This window comes from Euprymna scolopes, chromosome 9 (assembly GCF_053919585.1).
Source record: "Euprymna scolopes isolate OS-2025 chromosome 9, ASM5391958v1, whole genome shotgun sequence".
Taxonomy (NCBI): domain Eukaryota; kingdom Metazoa; phylum Mollusca; class Cephalopoda; order Sepiida; family Sepiolidae; genus Euprymna; species Euprymna scolopes.
This window is the reverse complement of record NC_136490.1, coordinates 96,699,914-96,727,721: the sequence shown is the minus strand read 5'-3', so window position 1 is coordinate 96,727,721 and position 27,808 is coordinate 96,699,914. Positions and strand designations below refer to the sequence as shown.

Sequence of the window (27,808 nt, the reverse complement as noted above, 5' to 3'; positions counted from 1 at the left end):
ATGTTCTTGGTCGCCCACTTATTCCTTTAACCAGTACTGATCCTGTCTTCATAAGTTTCTTGTGCCATTCACGAATTAAAGAACATGATGGGAGATCTTTTCCATGTTTAGTTCTGTAGCTTTGCGTAGTTTCTACATCTAATTTTGTTCTAATAAACGAGGATTTACATTATGCCTTCTCTTGATGAGTAGCCGTTTTATAGAGGTCACTTCGCGCTTGTTCTTTCATTAACAACATATGTGAAATGCAAAATCTTATTGATAATAAATACTTCAATATGTAATAGTAGGAGGCTTCCGGTGGCCAGAGTCGACCATGAGTGATGCATCATTTAGATTCTATGCTAGATGGCATGATATTGTGGACAGGCTCTTGTCTACATAGCTCATCCCTCCTCTCCATCTTGCTGATGAATCCAAAAGAACAGCAAGTGGCTTCATGCTTTGTCTTGAGCAATTTCCATAATAAAAAAGAGCATACAGTTTGGCATCAATGCAGGAGCTGGCAGAATGAAGTATTAGACAACACTGAACTGCTTTAAGGGCTCCACTCCATATTTTTCATTAAAGTTTACTCCTGAAGCCTTTCCCATGAATTGGTAATCCAGAAGCCAGGGGAGGTTTAAAATCAGGGTTTACCTTTCCCTGGATTGGTTGCCTTCTAAGGCTGACGTGGTTCACCTACCCAAAATTTCAATAAATGCTGATTAAAGCAAAAAAAAATATCCGGTCAATATCTCATAAACTATGATTGTAATACATCTTTTTAAATTGTACAGAAATTTTATGGGCACTCTATATTATTGAAAATATTTTTGAATATGCTGTTATATGATATTATTTACTCCATCCGGACTATCTCAAGTCGCATTTGCTTTCAAAAATACTTAACTCTAGCTGATATTGTCATTTTAGGATGGCCGAAAAATGGAAACAATCACAGAACTCAGCTTCTGTCTTGGCAAAGCGCTTTTCCTCTACAACTATTCTGCAGGTCTAAACAAAACTCTCTTGGAAGATGTTCTGAACGGCGTTATTTTAACAGGTTAGTGAGAAACACAGATACTACGAATACAAATATTTTGTATGCAATTAATAAATAGTTGCAACTGTGGTTGGGATCATTTTATTCTCTACATGAGTAGCAACTAGTGATGGGACGATTCCAATATTTTACTCGATTCCGATACAATTACTGATTCCATTCTAAATTTCAGATTCCAATACAATTACTGATTCCGATTTCGATTCTTTTAAAATCTCTGAATATTTAGTTATAGAGGGTTTTTTTTTGTTTGATTTTTTAATTTTCAAGTTATTATAAAAAATCCATGTAATATGTAAATTTTTTATCACAAATGTCAAAAAACAGTTGTGTTGAGGGGGATTTATACATTTTAGTTTTACTAGTTGTTTAAAATCAATAAATACTTGTCACTGTATCATTAGTAACAGCAATGGAAAATTAAGTTTTTAATAAAAATGAACAAATAAAAAAATGAAGTGAATCACTTTTCGCATTGGAAAACAGGCAAAGATTTTTCCAATTCCAATACCGATTCTGATACCCCCAAAAGTTCTGATTTTTCCTATTCCTGATTCTAATTAATTCTCCCAACAACATCAGTAACAATATTAGCAGTGTTACCATGCATTGCACAATTGGTTGTAAATGTAATATAAATTGGTCATCTCTGTGATGGAGATATCAGATGCAGCCCTTAATCAATCCATGGAAATATACTGGATCATTTTAAGAATGTCTCGCTTTCTGCAGTTTAACATGCATTGAATTTAGAACTAACTGTTGTATTAAAAAATTGACGACAAACACTGATGTATTAACATGTAATGGTATATATTTATTGTTTGGTTCTAATGAATGAGTGAGGTGGACAAAGATGGGGGGAAGAAGTACAGAAATTGAGAGTTTGATCTTTTAAATTCACTAGCCAGCCGACACTTCCAAACTAGTTTATATCACATTTTTGGACAGCCACACATCCTCCTACAAACATCCCTTCTGAGATTTTGTCTTCAACGTCAATATAGCTATATCTGCTAGGACGTATATTTAATGACAGGTGTATTCTCGTTTGCAGATAACGATTGCAGATGATCTTTCCAGGTTTCACTATATCAAATTTTGAGATATTATATTTCCCGGACAGTTGTGTCTCTGTATCAATTATATGCGATTTTTTTTCTTCCTTCTTATTCATTTCTGCTAGGTTTTATTCACCCGTACAACAGACTTGATATTAAACATAATTTTATTTTACTCTCACAGGAAATTGGCTTTGTTTGAACAGTGTCAACCATTTACAAATAGACCAAATGCTTCTTTTGGCTGAAAAATTTGAAAGCGAATGCCAATCTTTCAAAAATAAAAATTCTTCAAATGGGCAGATGGACAAAACCAATGAAATTGTTGGAGCCATTTTTACTATGCAAGATTCAGATCTCCATATTGGTCCTTACGATCCAGACAAGATTACAATTTATCCTGCCGCCTATGCCACACTTCCAGACAGTCTTTTGAATCAACTGAGACCTGTTGCCTGTTTGCAGCCTTGTATTCGCCAAGTACTGGAAATCCTTTTGCTCAGCTTTGGTAGGTATTGTTAAACTGATCCATTAACTTCAACGATCAGTCTGACAGAAATTGAGCAATTTTGATGGTCTTTTTGCTGTCAGACTGACGCAAAATGTTTTGTGTAGCCCTAAGAGGTCCACCCTCCCAGGCCTTGCCTCCCAGCTTTTGAAAGGAGCAAGTTTATCGCTTGTTGCCTGAGGCACCCTAACTTGGGAATGCCAATGGGGCTACTCGGGCATATTTGTTGCAGGGCCGAAGTGCTTCTTTTAGAGCACTGACCCATTTTCCCACCTTCCAACCTTGTGTCACAGCATCTTGCAGTAAGAGAAAGATAAATATTGGTAATTTTAAACGCTTTAATACAAGGTGTCCAAAAATTAACTGAAGGATTTTGAACTTAAATAGATTCTTTATTTTTTAGGATATCTTTGTGTAATGCAGACACAATCTTACTAGGATATTGGGAAATTATAAAAAGTCATGCAAAATTCAAACAATCTTAATTTATGAAAAATAATGTCTTTAAAATGTTGCCCATTTTCAGCTTTACATATTTGCGCTCTTTCAAAACATTATTCATGGCAGATTGCAGAATCTCTGGATTGCTATTTAACTCCCTTGTTTCATTCTGCGAGCTGGTAGACCTCGAAACGTCAATCCCCAAACCCTGCAAGAATTGAAGGAAAACATTAGGAACAAAATAAGGGAGTTAAATAGCAATCCAGAGATTCTGCAATCTGTCATGAATAATGTTTTGGAAAGAGCACAAATATGCAAAGCTGAAAATGGGAAACATTTAAAAGACATTATTTTTCTTAAATAAAAATTATTCGAATTTTGCATTTTAAAATTTCGCAATGTCTTAGATTGTGTTAAAATTACGGAAAGATATCCTTCAGTGACTTTTTGGACAGCTTGTATAAATATTTAAAGTAAAATATACATTTTATGTTTGACATATATAGCAAAGTAATTTTGGATTATTTGGACTATTGTTCTCATCTAGAGTGTAGTACTGACAACATTTCAGTCTATGTAATCTCCGACCTTCTTCAGGTGCATATAGTCAAACTCGGGAATCTGCACAAAATTGCAAACAGAATCTTTTATTTAATCCATGGGAGTAGCATGCTCTCATTCAAAAATGATCGCATAGAAATCAACGATCTGTGGCATAACGGATCAAGGTCTAAGTAAAATTCAGTTCTAAGTTACACTCTTCTGGAGGTTGAAGGTTCCTTTCAAGTGTAGGTGTCACAAAGGTTACAATTGCAAATTATTTAAGATTTCTACTCGTTGATAATTTTAATCTTTTCATTCCTTTCTTTATTACATTTGACTGTTAATAAACAGAGAGAAAAAAGAAAAAAAGAAAGAAAGAGAAAGAGAGTGATGGAAGTGAGAGTGCTCGGCACCATATAAAAGCGGCATCGTCAAACACACAAAGAGAAATAATAAGGATGGTAGATACTGAGTAAGAGATGGATCATTTGGTGAGTTAATTACAAACTATGGCTTATTAGAACTTTAGTTTATAATGAAGATAACTAAAGGAAGTCTCATTTTAACATTTAATAAATAATTTTATTTATCATCTTCGTTAGTAGCGTGTACACAAGAGAAACGGGTTAGTAGTAGAGTTCAGTGTCTGTGTGCGCTTGTATTTATAGCAGTCGTGAAAAGAGTATCTGATGTGGAGACGAAGATTAGACATAGGTCAGGTCTGTTGAAAGAGAGAGAAAAGTGTTCAATGTGTGTGATAGTAGAGACAGGACAAAGGGAAGAGTATGTGTGTGAAATGCATGGGGAAGAAAGTTTTCATGATAGCCATGTTGGCTTGTTGTACTTACGTTAAGCCTGGGGCCAAAGATACAGGCAAAGTCTGTCACCCGGCAGGGCCAGGAGGAAAGCGGAGTAAGAGGGAGAGAGTTCTCGGTTTTACCTTTTATATACTCGGTCACACGATTGAGAGCTGGCTTTTGATTGGATAAGCCAGCGAGAAAATGGATTTCAAATCTCGAGTTGTGAGAATTAGCTCCTGCCTGTGATTTTAGCAAGTTTCGGCTTCTACAGGACAATAAAAATGGAAAATTTTCAAACATAACTCAATTCATAAAGTGAGGAATACTTTAGCATATATAATGTGCGATTAAAATATATAGAAAAAAAATGACCTAGGGAAACAAAAGTTTATTTTTCTTTTGAAATCTGTTCTTTTTTACTGATGCTTTTAGAGAAGCGCCTAATAGAAATATATGAGATAACAAAAATAATTTTTTCTTTTAAGTTATAATATTTATTTTGCCAAAAAGTGGGAACACATTTACAAGTAATTTACAAGCAGATTTTGCTAAAAAGCAACAGGAAAAAATAAGACATTTTTTTTAAAATATGGAACAAGAATTTAACACTGTGATTGGTGTCAAATGGCAACTAGCAGTATTAAGTATAGAATTTTACAAGTAAAATAATAGATAACATTACTGTAGCGGGCCAAGATCAAAGTGTACTATTTGTTCTGATGCTACACTTCAAATTTCTGTTCTCGGTTAGTGGAGGAGAAATCCTTCACGACTGAGACAATTAAAAAATGTTTTTCCTTTCTCCACATTAAAAAACGATCTTGGTGTCTACCTTTGCCCTCGTGAGGAGGCAAAGTAAATATGAACATTACTGTAGCCTATTTGTAAAATCCTACCCACTTTTCTTACTCCAATTTTACACTCTACGAAAAAAAAAAAAAAAAAAAAAAACACACTATTTTAATACATTTCCACTTCATAATTTTTCCTGAATATTTTTTATGTTATCCATAAGAGCTATGTGGGACAAATTAATGACCTATATGGGCTATATCAGGTTGTTATGTTATGTTATGCTCTAGTTCTATTGCTTTTAAACGTGTCGTCTATTTATTCATAAATCGTGTGCCAAAATGTATTTAACAAACACTGTCACTTTTGGGTATATAAAAAGTGACAATTTTATTCTTGCAATAATACTTCCACAGTATGCTATAGAGTGAGAGAGAGAGAGAGAGAGAGAGAGAGAGAGAGAGAGAGAGAGAGAGAGAGAGAGAGATGCATTTCAAGTGGTTATTTACATTTTCGCAAAACTTGGTCAGTTGAAGAATGTTGAATTCCAAGTCTTTTGTACATTCTTTCCAATGTTATGATTTCTGATGACATTTCTTTGTTTGAAGATTTGTCAACAATATTTGCATGTGTGCACCCAGCTCTATATGCATGTGTGTACCAAGCAATAACTCCGGCTTTGCTCAGAATACTATTCAACTTTGAAAACCTCTGCCCTAAGAAATCACTTTGTCACACTTAAATTGGCATTGTTTTCTTGTTATTAGGTTTCATCCATGGATACAAGCTATCAAAGCAGATGATGCAATTTATTCAATATATGCAGAAACTTGGTTCTTTGGATCATGAAATTCCCGTCGGCTTCATTGGTAAGACACTTAAATGGCAAACTTTTTTGTTTACATTGATTTTGTTTATTTTATACACAATGAAAAAATATAAATGATTATTTGAGAATTACACATAAAAAAAACTAAACAAAATATTTTCTTCTGGATGGAGTATTACATAAGCATAAAGGTGTCATTAATCAATTAAACAGTTTTATTCACAAAAAATTTAAAAAAAGAGCAGCAAGATATGTAAAAAGACAGATATAAGATATTGTATCTATATATTGCATGAATGTTTGTTCAAGGTGATTTTAAAATTTGATATAGTAGGCATCATTACAACCTCTTCTGGCAGGTTGTTCCAGGGAGCAAAACACTGACAGAGAATGTGACCTTTTTTTTGCTGTTGAGATGAAAGCGACACTTGTACACCTGTAACATAACATGGACAGCTATATGCAAATGTATGCAAAATGACGTTACTGGTAAAGAAAAGAAAGTATAAAAAGGAGAAAGAGGATAATCACGAGAGAGGTGTAAATGATGTTCGAGATCACATGAGAGGTGTGAAGAACGTTCGAGATCACGTAGGTAACATTACAGCTGTAACAATGAGGAAATAAAGGTCGTTGTTACAAAGAAAATATTCTTCAAAGTTCTTTTCTATTGTTTTTCTACTTTGGGACTGAGGCTACGACGTGTTGCTTTCTGGACAATGTTACACATCTTCTACGAGTGGCTGTATAAACTGTGACTAGGTTTTGCGATGAAAACTCCTTTAAACTCTTTAAATTTTCATTAATGATGTTGTATGCACAAATCAGGTCACTTTACATCCTTCCCTGCTCATAGTGAAGATAATTTAATCTTTAAAGCAATTCTTTGTTGACCAATCTACGATATTAGTTTGAAGATAAGTATATGCTACTTGAATAGCATACTTGAGAAAGGCAATACCAGGGTTATATATAGGGAATAGATAGCACCTGCTATTAGGCTTATAAAAGCCCTCTGGATTGGATAGAGTACCGATCTAGTCTTGCTCGCCATTTCAATAAGGTGATGTGATTGTAGGAATTGTCTACAATTGTACCAAAGTCTTTTGCATTAGCAACAATCAACATTTAGTCCTTTGATTATTTTAATCAGCTTTGAATTTATAGATTGTTGCTAGTCTGCATCGTCATATATGTTACTGTTTTCCTCTCAAAACCAAGGCTAATTCTGTTAATGGAAACAAAATTCATCTGACACGCTTTCTGAATAAAATTATTCACTTAATTCAAACGAGCCCTTCTTAAAAAAAAAAAAGGATTTCTGCACACAGATGATCGTCTCGTATCTGAAATGTCGAAAGGGGGGGCGCATATAGATATAAAGGGAGTTACTTGTGTTTTTTTTTTTTATTATTACATTTTCACCCCAAACAAGGCAAATTGCCATTTTGGTGTAGGGGGCTACTATCAGGGGCAACAACTACTAGCGTACTATGTAGGGATTTGGGCAGCAAGATGTCGGTTCACGTTACACTTGAACTTCTGCACGTCAGTACTGTTGGGGAAGCAGGGACCTGGAATGGAATTCCAGAGTCTAGCGGTTCTGGGGAAGAAACTATTGGAGTAAAAAGATCTTTTACATCTAGGGATCTCTACAGTGTGGGGATGGGATTTAGCAACCTGTCGGGTTTGTTGAGGGGTGCTCACGTCGTGGGGGCACAAGTGATTGCAGTTCGTCAGAGCATTCACCACTAAAATACTTGTAGAAAAGGCAGAGGGATGCAACATTTCGTCGATGGGACAGAGGCTGAAGCTTAGATGCCAGTTCAGGGCCTATCAGGTTTGCGACTCTCTTTTGAACCTTGTCAAGGAGCGAGAGACTAGTAGCAGATGCACCAGATGTGACAGCAATACTCCATACATGGGCGAATAGTGGTCTTATAGAGGTACAGGATACTTTCGGGTGTTAGTAGTTTTCTAGCACGGTAGAGAGAGCCCACCTTTCTTGCAGCGGCCCTGGCAATGCCTTCAATGTAATTGTTCCAACTCATGTTTCCTGTGAACGTTAGGCCAAGGAGTTTGAAAGATGGACTCTCAGATAAAGAGTCGTTGGCCATTGCTATAGGTGGTAGAGAGGGTTTCTTGTAATTATTGAATGAAACTAGTTTAGTCTTGGCAGCATTGAACGCGACCAACCACTTTTGTCCCCATTCCACCAGAGATTGGAGGTCTTCCTCTAGTGTTTCTGCCATTTCTTTAGAAATGTGTTCATTCGTCTTCCTGTTTTAAATACGTTGCTTAATTATTATCAAATTATCAGACGACCAGCTTTAACAAAGTTTTTCCAGATGTCCTGTTAGTTTCATTAACTTTTTCCAGGTGTCCTGTTAGTTTCATTAACTTTTTCCAGATGTCTGTTAGTTTCACTAACTTTTTCCAGATGTCCTGTTAGTTTCACTAACTTTTTCCAGATGTCCAGCTAGTTTCATTAAGTTTTTCCAGATGCCCTGTTAGTTTCACAAACTTTTTCCAGATGTCCTGCTAGTTTCACTAACTTTTTCCAGATGTCCCATTAGTTTCATTAACTTTTTCCAGATGCCCTGTTAGTTTCACAAACTTTTTCCAGATGTCCTGCTAGTTTCACTAACTTTTTCCAGATGTCCTGCTAGTTTCACTAACTTTTTCCAGATGTCCTGTTAGTTTCATTAACTTTTTCCAGATGTCTTGTTAGTTTCATTAACTTTTTCCAGATGTCCTGTCAACCTAAGAACAAATGACCTCATATTGACATGTTGCATCATAAGCTTCTGGTTCTCACAATTCAGCAGTCAATCTCTTGACCCCTTTTGTGACTTTGTCTGAAACTTTTCCCCTTGTTCAAGTATAACCACTATGCATGTGAGCAATATATACTTGGAAATATTTCTAATGGTAAACGTATCGATATTTAATAGTTTATTATCATCGTTCTTTGAATCGTAGTTAAGTAATCGTTCTAAAATAAGACAGAAAACAATTAAAGAAACTGTGGCGAAGGAGATGCTTGACTAAAAATAATGTTAATTTGAACCTTTTCCCATCTGTTACTACCAATCTTTGGTACCTTAGAAGTGAGATGCTTTCTGGGGCGGTAGAATGATCCAATTATACTGTTGTTGTTGTTGTTGTTGTTGTTGTTGCTGCTGCTGCTGCTGTTGTTGTTGTTGTTGTTGTTGTTGTTGTTGTTGTTGTTGTTGTTGTTGTTTACATTTTGATCCATATCAATTCTTGAAATTGAACGTAAAATGAACATCTGTAATAGTTTTGTGCCGTCAGAAATTTTAATTTCACATTTCTTCTTTCTTTCATTGATAAAAGAGCAGAATTTTTTACTCACACGAACACAATTCATCATATGAAAAAAGAGGATTAACTTTTTAAGATTTTGCAGATTTTAATGCAAAATAACAGGAAATAAAACAATACAAATTTTTTGGTACTCCTGCAGATTTTTAACTGGGCATATCTAAGCATCCGCTTGGCTTTCTTGAACACTTGTGCATGGATTGGCTTTGCGTAAGGCTTTTGATTGATCGTTGTCAACATCCAATGACTGACCACTACGCCTATCATCTTCAAGACTCTTATCGCCACCACGAAATTTCTTAAACCACCATTGTGCTGTGTGTTTAGTAGTGGTTCTTGTGCCAAACACTCCATTGATAGCGCGAGCTGTTGCAACGTAGCTTGAATTAAAATAAGAAAATTGTACGAATTTGCTTTTTTTTTATTCACTGTTCTGAAAAGAAGACATAATTGTTTTAAAACAATTGTAATTTAATGATTAGATAGAACAAAAAACGATCTTTAAAATAATATATAAAGTAAAGCTATTATAACAGAAACTTATTTGAAAATACATCATTTGAAATCGAAATTAAAAATTCTGCGAGAACCTTCTTGTCAACCTAATAACATCTAGTTTCTATTTCTTTTTTTTTTCTTCCAATATTTATCCGAACGTCATCTGCACATTGCTGCACATTGTGATTGGTGTCTTACATCAGATCACAGACAAAGCGGAGAGGTTGATGTCCTGTTCCGGGCAAAGCCGAGAAGGCGCTTGGATACGTCTGGTTCAAAATCTACACAAGTACCCTTTTTTTTTTTTAATATGTAGCATTAATTTAACACCGTGATTAGTGTAAAAGGGCGTTTTGTTCAACCATAAATTGAGGTGTCATCATGTTCACATAGTAAGGAACAAAAATTATACATGAACAATTTTTTGATAATCATTGTATTATTATTGGCTCACAAGGAGCTTTCACACAGGTCATCAAAGATCTCTCCTTGAAAACAGCCTATATTGTTCCTTGGAAACTGAGTGATAACAAGTCTTCACAGATTTCCAGTACTCTCCACCTCTTTTGATAATATTTGCAAATAAATTTGCATTATCGCAGCAAATGCTTGCCATTGATTTCTCGTTGGCAGCGGCTATTTGTCTTCACTGGAATTTGAGTGGCAATAAGCCTCCCCAAGGCCCCAGTTCTCTTTGCACTTATTCAGTGGAGATCTGGTCAGTGCTTTCTCCTTGGTCTTTTCTTCCTCTTTGACTCTACTTGCCTGTTTGGTCTCACTCTTTTTTTTGGCGGGGGGGGGGGCAGTGATGTGGTAATGGGGGATTGGGGTGGGGTTAAAGAACTTATAGATATGCAGCTTGGGTCTAGGTTCCATGTAGCGCTTCATGTTTGCCTGTGCAGCAGTTTGTTCTGGCCCGCGCTTGTTGCTCATGCGTCTTAGTCTCCACATTGAAGGGTTTTCCTTAATATTTCCGCTGTTTTCATGATTGTTGCTCGTTGTATTTTTCCAGTCATTCCTTTGATTCCAATTTCTCCCATTCTTTTTTCCAAGTTTTTCGGGATTGTTCTTAGTGCTCCTACTATTATAGGTATTATTTTGATGCTCTTCATCTTTCATATCCCTTTCAGCTCTCTGGCTTGCTCTGTGTATTTGCTCAGTTTCTCCTTTTCTTTGATATTCACCCTGTGGTCAGATGGAACAGCAAAATCTACGATTTGACAGGACTTTTCTTTCTCGTTAATTATTATGACATCCGGTCTTCTGGCTTGGATAGGTTTATCAGTTTGTATGTCCATGTCCCATAGGATTTTGTGATTCCAATTTTCTAATACCGTTGCCAGCTTACGTTTGTATTTGTCTGTGTGTTCAGGATGCAATTGTTTGCATAATTCCCAGTGTACTACCTTTCCCACTTGGTCGTGTCTGTTCTTGTATTCCTTTTGGGCCAGTTTTCTGCATTCACTTACTATATGGTTTATCGTTTCGTCTCTTTGTCCACAGAGTCTGCATTTGCTGTATTCTTGTGCTTTGTCAATCTTTGTTTTGATGTGGTTGGTTCTTATCGAGTTATCTTGTGCTGCAGTTACTAGAGATTCAGTTTCTCGGCTTATATGTCCTTTTCACATCCATGTCCAAGTGTTTTCGTTATTTTCATCCTTTATCATCCGTATGAAACTTCCATGTAGTTGTTTTTCTTCCCATTTTTCTTTACTCGTCTTATCCTTTATCTCTGTCTTCTGTTTTGTCAATTTCTTTCAGTGTCTCTCACTGCCATGATTATCCTTTCTGTGTTTTGCATTATGTATTTTTCTATACACAGTATGCTATACAAACTAATCCTCTTCTGCCTTCTTTCCTTTTCACATAGAGTCAGTCAACATCGTCCTTTGGGTGTATTGCATTGTGCATGGTCATGAGTTTCCCGGTCTTCTGATTGAGCTGCCTAAGTTCTTCTTTAATCCACTGTATGAACGGTCCTGAGTATCTTACTAGTGATAGTGGCCATGTATTTATACCTTTTATTAGATTTTTGCCATAATTTTGTTTCTGGAAGTTTTCTTGTTCTCCTAAGGTATTCCTTTTCGATTTTCTCTTTCATGTCTGTGGCTTTGATGGTGTCTGCTTCCAGAACTCCCAAGTATTTATAGGTGTCTTGTTTCCCTAGCGCCGTCATCTCTGTTTGATTGGGCAGTTTCATGTCTACCATTGTCTCTAGTTTTCCCTTTCTTATTACTAGTAGTGCGCACTTTTCCATTTGGATATCCTGGCTTAAGATCCTGGTAGTGTTTATTAGTGTCTCTAGTTCCTTTTCGGTCCTTGCAAAAAGTTGCAGGTCGTCCATGTACATTAGGTGGTTCATTTTTTCCTCTGTATTAGAGAATTTGTATCTAGCTTGGCGCTTTCTCAATGTATTGTTCAGGGGTATCATGGCTATTATGAACAGCAATGGTGATAGTGAATCTCCTTGGAAGATGCCTCTTTGTATGTTAATTTCCGTTATGTATTGTCCATCAACTGTCAATTCCAGTCTCCATGTTCTCATTGCATTTTCTATTACGTTGATAATCCTGCTTAGTATTTTATATATTTTTAAGCATTCTATTATACATGTTTGTGGGATCCTGTTGTACGCCTTTTTTAGTAGATCCATGCCATGGTTAAATTCTTTCTCCTTCTTTTTACCTCCTTTAGGATCTTTTGATCTATGTATAGCAGATTATGCGTTCCTCTTTTTTCTTTCTGGCATCCTTTCTGTTCCTCGGGGAGAAGTCCACGATTATTCAGAGAGTGGTAGATTTGTTCTCTCAGTTGTGCTGTAAGTATTTTCCACATAGTGGGTAAGCATGTGATAGGCCTATAGTTGCTGGAGACGGTTCCTTTCTCTGTGTCCTTCTTTATCAGTGTGGTTCTGCCTTTTGTCATCCAATCTAGCACGTTTGTTTCCTGTATTCATCTTCTCATGTTTTGGGTTAGTCTTTCGTGTAGTGTTTTGAATTTTTGAACATTATTATTATTATTATTATTATTATTATTATTATTATCATTTCAAACCAGTTGAAGTTTTCTTCAATAAATGAATTCTTTTCTCTCAGATCCAACCGAGCATGTAACAACTGTAACTTGCACTTTGGCAAAACTTCGATTAATTTTGAATAAAGCTGTCAAATTTTTGGTTTTTGAAAAATCTACTCAAGATGAAGGTAAGTTATTGAATTACATCTTTATTCATTGTCTAATTTTTCTTTTTAATTTAAATTTTTCTCCACAATATTATCTAAAGACTAGTGGGGAAATTCCATGTTACTTTCGACATCAATCTGTATAATTTAATCTTAATAATAATATTCCTTTTCCATCAACAAATGTCTTTCACAGCTACTGTTAGAGAATGGATAGAGAGAGAGAGAGAGAGAGAGAGAGAGAGAGAGAGAGAGAGAGAGAAAGAGAGAGAGAGAGAGGGGGGGGGGAGGTGTGTAAATTATATTGAGACACGTTGATCGGAAGTCAAGATCAGCTGATCTTAACTTCCGGTCACCGTGTCTCAATATAATTTACACACCTCCCTCTCTCTCTCTCTCTCTCTCTTTCTCTCTCTCTCTCTCTCTCTCTCTCTTGATCCCTTCTCTAACATTCCTTCTATCCTTATTTTAAAAAAAGGTACGCATTTTTAAATTCTAGTACATTTTTTTCTATATCTACACAACCACACGGCTAAGAAAGATCAGGCTAAAAAAACTCCTTTAGTCAGCCCTTTCTAACTGACTTTACGATTATTTTTTTTTTTAATTATTATTAGATCAGACCCTCTCTGATCTTCTTGACATTACTTTTTGAGTGTAGGGTATCCCTTCCCTGATCCACGTCAGCTGCTTTATCCAGCCACCCTTATGCCGTAAACTAGAGGTGTCAATTTACCTCTTTCGAAATTGACGACTCCTTTCGTCCAAAAGTGCCCTGATCGTATCCTTTGCCCGGTTGTTCTATTAAGTATTGCTTTGTTTTCATTTTGTAACTATCAATACAATTGTGGTGCCAGTGGGCCAGTCCACCTCTAAATGGGTGTAAAGAAAAAAAATCGAGCCTGAAGGTTACCATAAAAAAATATTATATAGACACAACGAAAAGAAAAAAAATATTGTACATTAGACATAAAAGATGAAAAGATAAAGAAAATTAAAGAAAAAAAAACAACAACAACGACCATTTAATAAACCAGAGTGAAAAAAATAATATAGACACAACGAAAAAAAAATAGACACATTAAAATTATGTATAGATAGAATTATATGCTAAATTAAGAAGAAATAAAAAAAAAAACAGATAGCCCGATCGACGTACAGAATACGAATTGTTGGTTTTGTAATGACAATTGAAAACACAGAGGAAAGAAAGAAAAAAATATTAATACAGCAATAGAAAGAAAGAAAAAGAACGTTATGTGTAGAAAAAATAAATAGAAGAATTTGAAAAAAAAAACAGATATATCAATCGACATACTGATAATAAATTGTTGATTTTTAATATACAGCCAACGTGTAAAACAAAAAGAAAAAAAGAAGAAATAGAACATATGAATTTAGTTACAGGTGGTGAAATGACCTGTCACAGTACCAGTCAATCAAAAATATTTGTTATAAGTTAGAAGTTACACTATTATATACATTTAAATTTTAGACTTTAAAACTCAGTGTCTTTTTGTGAAGGAACAAGAAACAATTTCTGCTAATGTGAATTTTTTTTTCTCTAATTGTACGATTTTTTTTTTCTTGGGGATTTTTTTTTTAGATTAAGAAAAAAACCCTAGAGTTGGGTGACGTGGACAATTTTAGTTCCCATCGATTTGAACTTTTATTTTGTGAAGGATTGTCTGGAAGTTTATAAGTGAGTCGGTTTTTTGTTTTTGTTTTTGGAAATGACTATGTATTTTAATTGTAAATATCTTTGTTTATTTTGTAAACGACTGTGATTTTTTATTTTTTATTTTTGATATTATGTGAGGTGGTAAAGGTGATACAACCGACCTCAGAATTTGTTGATGTGGACAATTTTGGGTTGTCACGAATCTGTGTTTTGTTATTTGGTATTTTATTGGTGAGATGAGGCTTTGTGAATGATTATAAGAATTTTTTTAATTTTTATTTTTTATAATTGATGTTTTCTCGAATCGGTATTGTGCAGGATTGTATTGTTCTTGACATGCATTTTTTCGCAGAATGAAGGAGGAATGAATTTTTTCCTTGTGTTGTTTATTGAAATAATCAAAAATTTAAAAAGTAAGAACTTGTTGTTAATTAAGTAATAGTGATAGTAATAATATTAATAAAATTGGGAAAAAGAGAAAGAAATAAGATAAAGCAGTGTGAGAAATAAAAAAAAACAAGGTTGAATAAGAGGTCAACTAGTTCTTAAGTTTTGGAAGAGTTAAAGGTTCAGTCAATATTTACCCTAATTTTCGAAATTGTTGTAGAATTTTTGTGTCGTTTTTCGTGGGATTTTTCTCCGGGTGCGTAGTCATTATTAGGTATATACATTAGAATTGAAAAGAGTCAGGAAAACTAAGATGATATTAGTAAAGATGGTTGGCCTAGAAAAAAATTAGAATTTTAGGAAGGGGACAAAAATAACAATTACGTAAACGGGTATTTTTTAGAGTTTTCAGATGTGATAAGCCGAAAGAAAGAAATTTTCTTTTTGACAATTGTTTTTTTTATGATGCCCATAACATTTTTCACAAGAAGAGTAACTTGCTAGGGAGATGATAAGCACTAGAGGTGCCTCTAATTAGAAAAATACAGATGGGAACCTGCAATATAGTGTGTTTTTTTAAAGCATACTGCATGTAATGGTTTCGAGCAGAGATAATCTCGGCACAATAAATTAAAAAGGCAGGCGTTGAAAGGATACGAAATTTCCTTATGAAAAAAAGTGCTATGAGAGTCCGAAGGCTAATCACATATAGCATAATGAAGTGAGAAGAAAGTAAAATATACGTAAGTATGTAGGAAGAAAGAACCTTATATTTTTTTAGAGACGCATGAATGTGGGATATCTCTGCTGGATTTTGGAAGCTCTGATGAGAGAAAAGGAAAATCAAAAAAATTGGGCCATTAGATAGAATTTAGTGCGCAGATAGGAATTTTGGTGCAAAGGGGTTAATTAGTTAAGGGTGATATTCTCTAAATCTTCATCGAAATTCCAAGAGTCCGAGCAAAGAAATTCAAGTGAATACGTGAATGAAAGGTATATCTTAAAATTTGGAAGCCAACCATGAAGATTTATTATGAGATTTGAGACGTCCCGGATAAGATAGTTACAAAATGAAAACAAAGCCATACTTAATAGATTAACCGGGCAAAGGGTACGATCAGGGCACTTTTGGACGAAAGGAGTCGTCAATTCTGAAAGAGGTAAATTGACACCTCTAGTTTACGGCATAAGGGTGGCTGGATAAAGCAGCTGACGTGGATCAGGGGAGGAAAACCCTACACCCAAAAAGTAATGTCAAGAAGATCAGAGAGGGTCTGATCTAATAATAATAATAAAAAAATAATAATTGTGAAGTCAGTTGGAAAGGGCTGACTAAAGGAGTTTTTTTAGCCTGATCTTTCTTAGCCGTGTGGTTGTGTGGATATAGAAAAAATGCACTAGAATTTAAAAATGCATACTTATTTTTTAAATAAGGATAGAAGGAATGTTAAAGAAGGGATCGAGAGAGAGAGAGAGAGGGAGGTGTGCAAATTATATTGAGACATGTTGACCGGAAGTCAAGATCAGCTGATCGGATTGCATGTGAGTCATGTGATCAGATTAGCTGAATCGTGGAAATTTGGTTTGGACATAGAAGGTGACGGACGGCTTTAGACGTCTCTTCCCCTTCACTGGGGGGGGGACGCTGACGTGTGTAGAAGCGAGACTAACAGTACCACGCAAGCCAGAGATTCACTTTCCATCTTCTGCGAGACATCTGGAAAGTGAAATAAAAACTATAAAATAAATTCATTGTGTTGGAGTGAATGAATCTTCATCCAAAACAGGTACCGTCTCCCCTCCAAGACACGAGCTGTTTCCAGATGGAGCAACATCCAAGACGCAGAAGGTATGTTGAAAAATACATGTACCACACACACACACACACACACACACACACACACACACACACACACACACACACACACACACATACACACAACGGCATATGAACATATCATTTAATAGAAAGAAGAACTAGACGATCACACGACATTAACTCTGACGAGACGATCACACACTATTCCCTTTATTAGAGATAACTATGCAACACTACTACTATTAAGAAAAAAAGGCAACTTTCTTCTTTTGTAAAAAAAATTCTCATTGTCAAGTTAATATTGTTAAAATAAAACAAATATGTCTGTACTTTATATTAATATATTTTAAATCATATCAACTTATTTCTTTTTAAACAATAGAATGTGGAACTTGGGTAACTCTCGCTTTTCATTGCCCTTTCGTCTTCACATTCTATAAGCGGCTTTTTTCTGACAAGTTTTGTATGTTGAAATCTATCTTTACATAATAATTACTGTTGACTATTTTTTTGATCTTGGATTAATATTTATTTTACTCCTTACATCAAGTAGCTACATGACTTGTCTGGAGCGATTTCCATTAAAAATCATTCATTGTAAATCTCTACAGTGTTCTGTATTGATTTTCAGTTTCTACATATCTTCCTATTTCGATAAATTATCAACATCTGTTGATAATAAAAGGAAAATTCCTTATTTTATTACAGATCTGTTGGCAAGACCAGAGATATTGTTACATTTTGAAGTAAAAGCTCTTGTACAAGCCCTGCAACAATATTGGATGCCTCTTCTTAGAGAGAATGATTTCCTTCTGGCCAAGAAACTTATTGACCATATTTGGCCAGAAGCAATTACAAAAACAAATAATCAGCTGTCTTCAACATTGTCTGACTCTGAAGAAATCATGGCTCTTGGTAAGTTAAGTAAAAACTATTTCGGTTTTGTGTTTATAATTATTATTTCAATAAATTGTCTTTAGTTTACTGCCTTACCCCTGTTTTTAATAATTATTATCCACTTATCAAGGCTAAAAGCTAGTCGAAGATACGAGTTAATGAGATAAATTGATTGACTGCTGAATGATGAATCTTATGAGAGGATTGAAAATGATAAAATGAATTAACAAAATCTGCTTTCTTATGAGTAATGTTTATTACATTGAATTTAAAGACGACTATGCTGTTGCATGCCGGGAAGCAGTCACGTGGTAATATGTTTCACAGATTGGAAGTTCATCCTTCTTGAAAATTGCTTTTGATTTTCGGCATGAAGGGAGAAAGGAAAGAAACAAACAAAGAACACACACACATATACAAACACATTTCTACAAATATAAAGTTTATATATATGTTTATGTAATGTTTTTGTTTATATATATATATATATATATATATATACACACACACAAGCAAAGTCTCCTATTTTTTAACTTTAAATGTTGAAGAGCTACGAAAACAGGAGTGGTACCATTAAAATGAGAGACTATTAATGCTCTAAAATTTAGTTTTCTACATAGTCATCACCATTTTAAATGCACGTTTGCCATGAATTCAATGACGCATCTCTGCTTCTGACACACGTCAATGACAAGAGTTGCTTTTTTAGAGTTGTCACAGCGTCAATATCTACACCGGAGAGATAAAACTTTCAGGCCATGAATGCATTAGTTCAGTCATTATAACTATGCAATTCGCAATCTTCTCTGATCTATTCAAGCAAAATACAAATCAGTGCATTACTTTTGGAATGCTCCTTATATATATATATATATATATATATATATATATATATATATATATATATATATATATATATATATATATATACTAGAACAGTACTAGTCCCATAAAGGGTACTGAACAGAATAGCTTTACACCACATTTATATCCCCTTTACCAAGATGTAACGCTACTTGACTTTGTGTCTAGAGTCTTTATTCTAATTTTGATATGATTCTGATTCCAGAAAATATGCAAACTGTAAGGCTAAAAAAAACAAAAACAACTGTAATCAGTGAATCTTATAATAATAGATTTCTTTACTGAGTTTGGGTGACTAGATTTGAAGTCGATATAATAAACTGTTTGGTTAGGTTTTTGGTATGGTTTGTATGTATTAAGTTGAGGGTAATATCTAAAAAGTTTACTACTTTATGGCTAATACCATATATATATATATATATATATATATATATATATATATATATATATATATATATATATACACACATATATATATATATATATATATATATACATTAAAAATAGATATGGAAAGAGTTAATTTCGAAACATCGCTAAAAAACATCCCCACACCCAGCAAGCATAGCTATATTATTAAATTAATCCAAAAAACAAATGAACTAATACGCCGAATGCGATGGCGAGCAAATTTCTTCCTTAAAAATGAAAACGTAAACAAAAAAGAATCCTATGGTTTTAAAACCCTTAAAAATGCGAAAACAGTAGACCTTTTGATAAACTTTGAAAATGACCTTTTAAACGTAATTAAAAACCTAGAATTCCACAATCAACCTAACAATTTCCAACGGAAACTACACAAAATCGTTAGAAACATAAACAACTCTAATAAAATCTTTGTAAAAGCAGATAAAACAAGAAACTTTTATAAAATAGATAAGCAAGAATATAACAAACTAATCACAGAAAACATTACAAAAAACTACAAAAAACTAGACACAAACGAATGCGACTTCATAGATATAATAAATACTGAAAGTAAACAAATTACCGATAAACTAAAAATTAGCGATAAAGTTGGCAAATTGAAACCTAGAGAGTCATACATTCTGCTTAAAGACCACAAACGGGACTTTAATAATAAACCCAACTAAACCAGAAATAGGTAGAATTAGCAAAACTATACTTTCTAGAGTAAACAAACAAACTATACTTTCTAGAGTAAACAAACAAATCAAACAGGACCTAGAACTAAACCAGTGGGCAAATACTACCGAAGCAATCACCTGGTTTAAAAATATAGAAAACAAAGATAAATGTACGTTCATACAGTTTGACATCATAGACTTTTATCCCTCGATATCCGAAGAACTTTTTAACATTGCCCTAGAATTTGCCGAGGTATACACTGATATATCCTCAGAAGAAATCAACATAATTAAAAAATGTAGAAAATCAGTTCTAATAAATAACAATAACCAATGGATAAAAAATAAAATGAAAAATTCATTCGATTTGGCGATGGGTGCCAGAGACTCTGCAGAGGCATCAGATCTTGTGGGATTATTCATTCTATATACCATCACAAGCATATTCGATACTACGGATATCGGCCTATATAGAGATGACGGACTAGCTATAATAAAAAACTCCAACAAAGTCAAGGGAGAAAACTTTAAGAAAATCATACACAAAGAAATGAAAAAATTAGGCCTAAAAGCGGACATATCACCTAACATAAAAATAACAAACTTCCTGGACGGCACGTTAAACTTAGATAAAAACACATATGAACCATACTTAAAAGATAACGCTACTCCAATTTACGTAAACCCTAAGTCCAACCACCCACCATCAATTATAAAACATATTCCTAACTCGATCGTAAGTAGACTCAGTAATAACTCAAGCGATGAAAATGCATTTAACAGGTCATCCAATATTTACGAAACAGCCCTAAAAAATAGTGGATACAAAAATATCGATATCAAATATAAACAACAAAACACCAACAACTATAATAAAATTAAAAACAGAAGAAAAAGAACTATAATTTGGTATACGGCCCCATACAATCAAATGTTAAAAACAAAACTTGGCAAGAAATTTCTAGATCTTATTGAAAAACACTTTCCCGCAACCAACCCCTTACACAAAATCTTCAATAAAAATACCTTGAAGTTATCTTACAGTTGTTGCGAAAATTTAGAGATGATAATTAAGGCACATAATAACAAAATACTAAATGAAAACAATGTAAACAACAACAAAATAAACAATAAAAAAGTAGACACCAGGACAGAAATAAAAACAACACTAGCAGAAATAATAATAATAATAATAATAATAATAATAATAATAATAACAAACCAACCCCGGACAAGTACAACCATACCATAAATAAAAATACTAATAACGAACAAGATAAATGCAATTGTAGACACCGCACACTTTGCCCAGTCCAAAACAAATGTCTAACAAAAAGCGTAGTCTATCAAGCAACAATATTTTCAAAAGAAAACCCGAATAACAAGAAATATTACATAGGCATGACTTCCTTAGATTTCAAAACCCGATACTATGACCACAAAAGCACATTCAAAAATAAAAAACACCGTATAAAAACAACACTAGCGAATAAATACTGGGAACTCAAAGAAAGCGGACATTCGCCGGTAGTCGAATGGAAAATAATAAGACAAGCTACCACATGCAGACATTTAGACGACCCATGTAAATTATGCCTCCATGAAAAATTTTCTATCCTGTACTTTAAAGAACCTCAAAATCTATTAAACTGTAGGCGGGAAATAGCAAACAACTGTGTTCACAAAATAAAACTTACTCTAGGATAGCGATACAAAATAGCTTTAAAACTAACAATAACAATAGAAAACAAACAAATAAATTAATTAAATAAACATGAATATACATAAACGATCACACGCATATATATATATATATATATATATATATATATATATATATATATATATATGTATATATATGTGCATTATTGTGTACACATAGGTATATTTATATGTATATATAAAAAAAAAGGAGAACGGCCACCTAAAACCACTAAACTAGCTCTAAAACAGATCCTTTGTTTGATAAAATGCATGCCCATTGGCTGGTAGGAAGGGGCGCGGTGGATACTAGAAAGCTGATTGGCCAACTAGTAATCCTCAACATGTATAAAAACAAGAAGCAACGACAGAATTCGCGCATAAGCCTGACGAATCCTATAGTTGGATGAAACGCAGCATATTCAGTGTAGCTTAATCGTCATATATATTTTATAAATTACTATATATATATATATATATATATATATATATATAACTTTATTCGATTGGCAAAATTTTAGAATAATTATAAAAAAGTGAACCATCGCGTAAATTCAATCAACTAAAAAAAGTGGAAACCGGGGTGAGGAAAAGAAAAAAAAATAATATATATATAATGGGGCAAGTTATATGTACAATTCAATAAGTCGATTAAAAAACGATCGTTAAAATATACCCAAAGCGCTTTTCGTTCAGACAAACATTTTCAAGGGTCATAAGTCTGAAAATTATTATTTTTTTAGAATATTTGGTAGTGATATGGAATAAGAGCGGAGAGGAGGTTAAGAAAAAAAAAAAAAAAAAAAAAAACCTGACTACCCAAATAATTCTAACTGAAGCCGGAGGTTTCTCTGCTTGCACAAAGTAGGGGGGTTAGCAATGATGGCAAGTGCTTCGAGGACAGACAGGTGGAACTTTGTGCGTCCTCGGTACAAAATTGCTAATATCAAAGGAGACCAAATAACAGTTGTTAGTGGTAAGAGGAAGCTCCTTGATAGTTGATGCGAAATGAAAAGAATCAGGTGTGCAATGTGTTGAATAAAAAGAACAGACTGGTTCAAGAATTAAAACCAGCCATTTAGCCAGATTGTGTTGGCCCGAACCTACCATCGACAAAATTGGTCTCAATGGAGTATCAATTTTGTGGACCTTAGGCAATCCGTAAATCCTGGGGCGTTGAGAGCCCACCGGTCGGATATTATTATAAACTTCCTTAGATAAATATTTAAGTTTATGCCATCGAAGTAGTTTATTTTGAAGCTTGGTTTCAATTGAAGGAGTGTCATCGGAGTCCAGGGAACATAAACAGATAAATTTGTTATCATTGTTAAGAATAGAAAGCATTTTTGCAATGTAGTCTTGACGGTCAAGGATAACTACACCGTTACCTTTATCTGGGCGAGAAATGTAAATATCATTATTGCATTTTAATTGCTTAGCCGCAATGAAATGATTACTTTGCCAAATAAAATGGCGAGAAGAAATATTGCATTGACTGAATTTATTGGCTAATTCAGTCAAGCGAGATTTAACAATATTTAAGTTGTCACCCGAACCATTATTTTTTATTTGTGAAAATAAAATCTCAAATTCACTAAGAGTTTGAGTTACGTCAATCTGGCGAGGAGGGACACAAAATTCAAGTCCCCTAGACAACACAAACGTATCGACTTCTGACAATTTAAATTTAGAGAAATTAAATATATGCTGATCCGAGAATGAAGGCTCGCCAAATTTATTTTTAATCAAAAGGTTTAAGAAATTAGTAAATTTTTGATTATTTGTATGACGACACTTAATATCCTTGGCTGAAAGTAGCTTAGAAAATCGAAGTTTATCAAATGGAGACAACGTTTTCCAAGCGAGAGTCCAAACCGAGTAATGTTTACTCTGTAAGCTAAGAAGCACATCAGAATAAAATGTTATTTCGTCTTTTAAAAAGGCCACCGTAAGGTTCCAAGAATTCCTAGATTTAATCTTGGAAATGCGTCTACAGATATAACCCGGTGCAACATGATTCGATAGACATCCACGAAGGAACTTGATTTTACATTTGATGGAGGTGATCTTGTTTCTCAGGTGAATTATATTATTTAACGAATGAATGAAGTTTTTGCCATAATGGTTCAATAAATGGGATATAACTTTATTCGATTGGCAAAATTTTAGAATAATTTTAAAAAAGTGAACCATCGCGTAAATTCAATCAACTAAAAAAAATGGAAACCGGGGTGAGGAAAAGAAAAAAAAATAATATATATATAATGGGGCAAGTTATATGTACAATTCAATAAAATAAATAAGTCGATTAAAAAACGATCGTTAAAATATACCCAAAGCGCTTTTCGTTCAGACAAACATTTTCAAGGGTCATAAGTCATGAGTTTCAGACTTATGACCCTTGAAAATGTTTGTCTGAACGAAAAGCGCTTTGGGTATATTTTAACGATCGTTTTTTAATCGACTTATTTATTTTATTGAATTGTACATATAACTTGCCCCATTATATATATATATTTTTTTTTTTCTTTTTCTCACCCCGGTTTCCACTTTTTTTAGTTGATTGAATTTACGCGATGGTTCACTTTTTATAATATATATATATATATATATATATATATATATATATATATATATACTTCTCTTCTTCTTCTTCATTCACTTTTCTTAATTATGCCTTGCCTCGGCAGCCGAGTCTAACACATATCTTATTTTTCTTTTAATAATATTATTGGAATTCTTTCCCCTTTTCCTTGTACCTATTTGTGAATTATTCCACAGATTTCGGCCTTTTGGATTATTTTGGGACCATCTTCCAATTACTCAATTCCTTGGATTTTACTTGTTCGAATGGAAATTTGACTAACTGTTATGGCTTGCAATAAGCCACAAAGAAAACAGAACAAAGTTTAAACAATGTATTACTGGAACAAAAACGTAAAAAGGTTACAACTGAAAAGAGTAGTAAACAACACCGAGCAGGCGAGGGTCGCTCTGGTGTTTAATCCACACCTGGGATCAAAAGGTCTATGGTTTATATAATGGATAGAACATTCCATTTGGAGGGTGATTCCCCACAACACCCCCCTTCCAAGCTGATTTCTGCGGTTGTGAAAATCAGTATTTCTTCGTTTTGGGGCAGACCACCAAGGGGTCTGTGCGCTTCCTCTTTATGATGGAGCGTCTCGGTTCTGACATCCTTTTTGAAGGGTCTATGTCAAAACAGTCATACACAGGTTCAATCGCCTCACTGCCGTCCTGCGGTGGTTCTTCTTGATCCTCATAAAAGTGTTTCCTGATTTGGTTCAGGTGCCTCTTATGTTGGAACTTTGGGCCCTGAATGATATATGTAACATGGCCGATTCTTCATAAGATCATGCCCTGTTCCCAAAAAGAATATCTAAAATACACGTTATCTCTGCTGTTAAACCGTTTCGTTAGAATTGTAGAGGTTCTGCTGTGTACTATGTGTTTTGGTAGCAGTTTATCAAATACGGATTTTATTTTCCGTCCAAACATGATTTCTGCTGGGGATTTCACATCTGGTTTGTTCGGATTTCTCGTGATTCTGTAAACCTACAGAAATTGCTGAAGGGCCTTTTCTGTTGGTGTACCAGACGCCTTTATAAGTGCCCTTTTAAGCGTATCGACGAAGCGTCCGGCCTGGCCGTTGCTTCTGGCATGGTACTGGTGTGTCATAATATGCTTGACTTGATACGTCTCACAGAATTCTCTGAACTCTGTCGAGGTGAACTGTGTAGCGTTGTCACTAACCAAACAGTCTACAACCCCAAACCGAGCAAACAATTTCAATAAAAAATGTGTCGTTGTTGCTGTGGTCGGTTTTTTGCATCTTAGTACATCTGACCATTTAGAGTAAGAGTCAACTACTATCAGGTAGTAAAAATCCTCCACAGGTCCCGCATAATCGATGTGAATCCTCGATCATGGTTGTTCAGCCTTAGGCCAAGGTTTATATGTTATTGGTGGTGCTTTTGCAGCCAAAGCACAGCCTTTGCATCTGTTCACCATGTCGATAATATCTTGGTTCATAGCTGGCCAATAAACAAAACTTCTTATTAGGCTTTTCATTCTGTTTATTCCTGTGAAAATCCCTGAGAATTCTTTTTTGAAGGGTTTGGGGGATGACAACCCTTTCACCGTATAACAGAAAAAATGTCTGAACTGGTGTCACTCAGTGCTAATTCCTGCTTCGTGGTTTGAATGAAATTGTCATTTAGGGATTCTGACTTAATTTCCTGAAGTGTGACCGGCAGTTTGTGGATAATATTGTTTATCATAGTTTATACCACTATTAATACGCAGTGCCATCATTACTGAATCTTCAAGAGGTTCAATTTTGGCAGGAATCAGTCTCTATAGACCGTCTGCATGGGTTAGTTGTTTTGAGGGGAGAAATTGAATTGTAAAATTATAGTTCAGCAGAATAGTTCCCCATCTTAATAGTCGGTTCGCAGTGAATGTTGGAAGTCCTTTTTTGGATCCAAAAATGGATATCAACGGCTTATGGTCGGTTTGTAGAAAAAAATGTCTTCCATACAAGAACCGGTGGAATTTTGAAACTGCAAATATAATTCCTAGGGCCTCTTTCTCGATCTGAGAATAATTCTTTTCCATTGGCAAGAGAGTCCATGATGCAAAAGCAATAGGCTGTTTCGAGCCATCCAGCATTCGATGTATCATGCACGCCCCAACACCATATTGACCAGCGTCGCTAGCTACTATTATGTCCAACTGAGTGTTGAAATGCGCTAGGAATAGTTTTGAAGTCAGGATTCTTTTTATTTCTTGGAATGATGTCTGGAAATCTTCTGTCCACTCCCAAGCCTTATCCTTTTTCAGCAATTCATTAAGTGGTGCGCGCAATATGTGTATATTTGGGATGAACCCCTGGTAATAATTTGCTAAACCTAAAAAACTATGCAATTGAGTTATGTTCACTGGTGCCGGCATTTCTTTAATAGCAGTCGCCCTATCTGGGTCTGAGCATCTGCCATCTTTATCGATTATTTGACCCAGGTATTTAATTGTTTGTAAAAGAACTCGCATTTATCTGCTTTGCTCTTAAATCCATAATCTTGTATTTGACTGATGTAGTTTTCATGTTCCTCCCTGCTTTTGCTCACTATGATAATGTCATCAAGATATGCGATTGCGGTGTCCAAGCCGGACAGTATAGTATCCATTACTTGCTGGAATATTGCGGGTGCAACCTTGATATAAAACGCGAGTCTTTCATATCTGTACAAACCCCGATGAGTTTAAATACAGAGGAGGCTGGCACTTTTGTCGTTTACCGGAATCTGTAGGTAAGCGCCGCTTAGGTCGATCTTAGAAAAAAACTTGCTGCCATTTAATTTCGTGAAGACTTCTTCTGGATTAGGTAATGGATAGTGACAATCTTCTAAGGACCGGTTGGAGGGTGAATCCCCTACAATACTAACTTTCTTGGATTTGCATTTTTGGATTTTACCGTCATTGGATACTTTATCTTTCACCAGACTATCCATTCACGTGAAATCACTTTTTTCTTCACCCTATTCTCTCTGCTTCAGTATTTGTTATCAAGTAAGATCTTTGACTTACTTGTAGTTTCATCAAATACTTTTGCAAGTAAAATTCGATCCCGCATTTAACTAAATCCTGCCCTCTGGTGAGAAGGAAAGTATTTCTTCGAAATTCTGTGGATTAAGGACTATCCACTTATTTAGTGTTTCCTTTTCAAATTAAATATGTTTTTAACTTTTTTTCAAAGTGTTTTTAATGTGTTTCATTAACTATTTGCTCTTATATATATATTAATATATATATATATATATATATATATATATATATATATATATTAATATATATATATATTAATATATATATATATATATTAATATTAATATATATATTAATATATATATATATTAATATTAATATATATATTAACATATATACATTAATATATATATATATATATTGATATATATATATATTAATATATATATATATATATATATATATATATATATTAATATGTATATATATATATATATATATATATATATATATATATATCAACAGACACTCCTGTTTCATGCTTACGCAATCATCAGTGTATGAGATAACAATTCCTGCTGGTCATGAGATTCGGACCCAGCCATGAAGTCACTTTTTGCTCTATTTGCTAAGCCTTTACCTCAGGGCCACCAAACAATTACCACAGGAATGAAAGGAATTAAGAACTATTCAACACCGAATTCGGGTGGATACATTAGACCATCTAGAGTATTAAAATGAGCAGAAGTCGTGAACATTGCA

The 27,808-nt window shown here is 34.3% G+C and overlaps 1 protein-coding gene across 1 annotated transcript in view; it reads left to right on the top strand.

Moving 5' to 3' along the window:
• LOC145284632 (dynein beta chain, ciliary-like) overlaps window positions 1-27,808 on the top strand; it is a 309,431-nt gene that overhangs the window by 4,273 nt on the left and 277,350 nt on the right. The window contains exons 5-9 of the mRNA XM_080133537.1: window positions 916-1,045; window positions 2,291-2,614; window positions 5,958-6,059; window positions 12,958-13,065; window positions 17,640-17,846. Of these exons, the coding sequence (XP_079989663.1) occupies window positions 916-1,045; window positions 2,291-2,614; window positions 5,958-6,059; window positions 12,958-13,065; window positions 17,640-17,846 (871 nt within the window). The remainder of the gene's footprint in view (window positions 1-915; window positions 1,046-2,290; window positions 2,615-5,957; window positions 6,060-12,957; window positions 13,066-17,639; window positions 17,847-27,808) is intronic.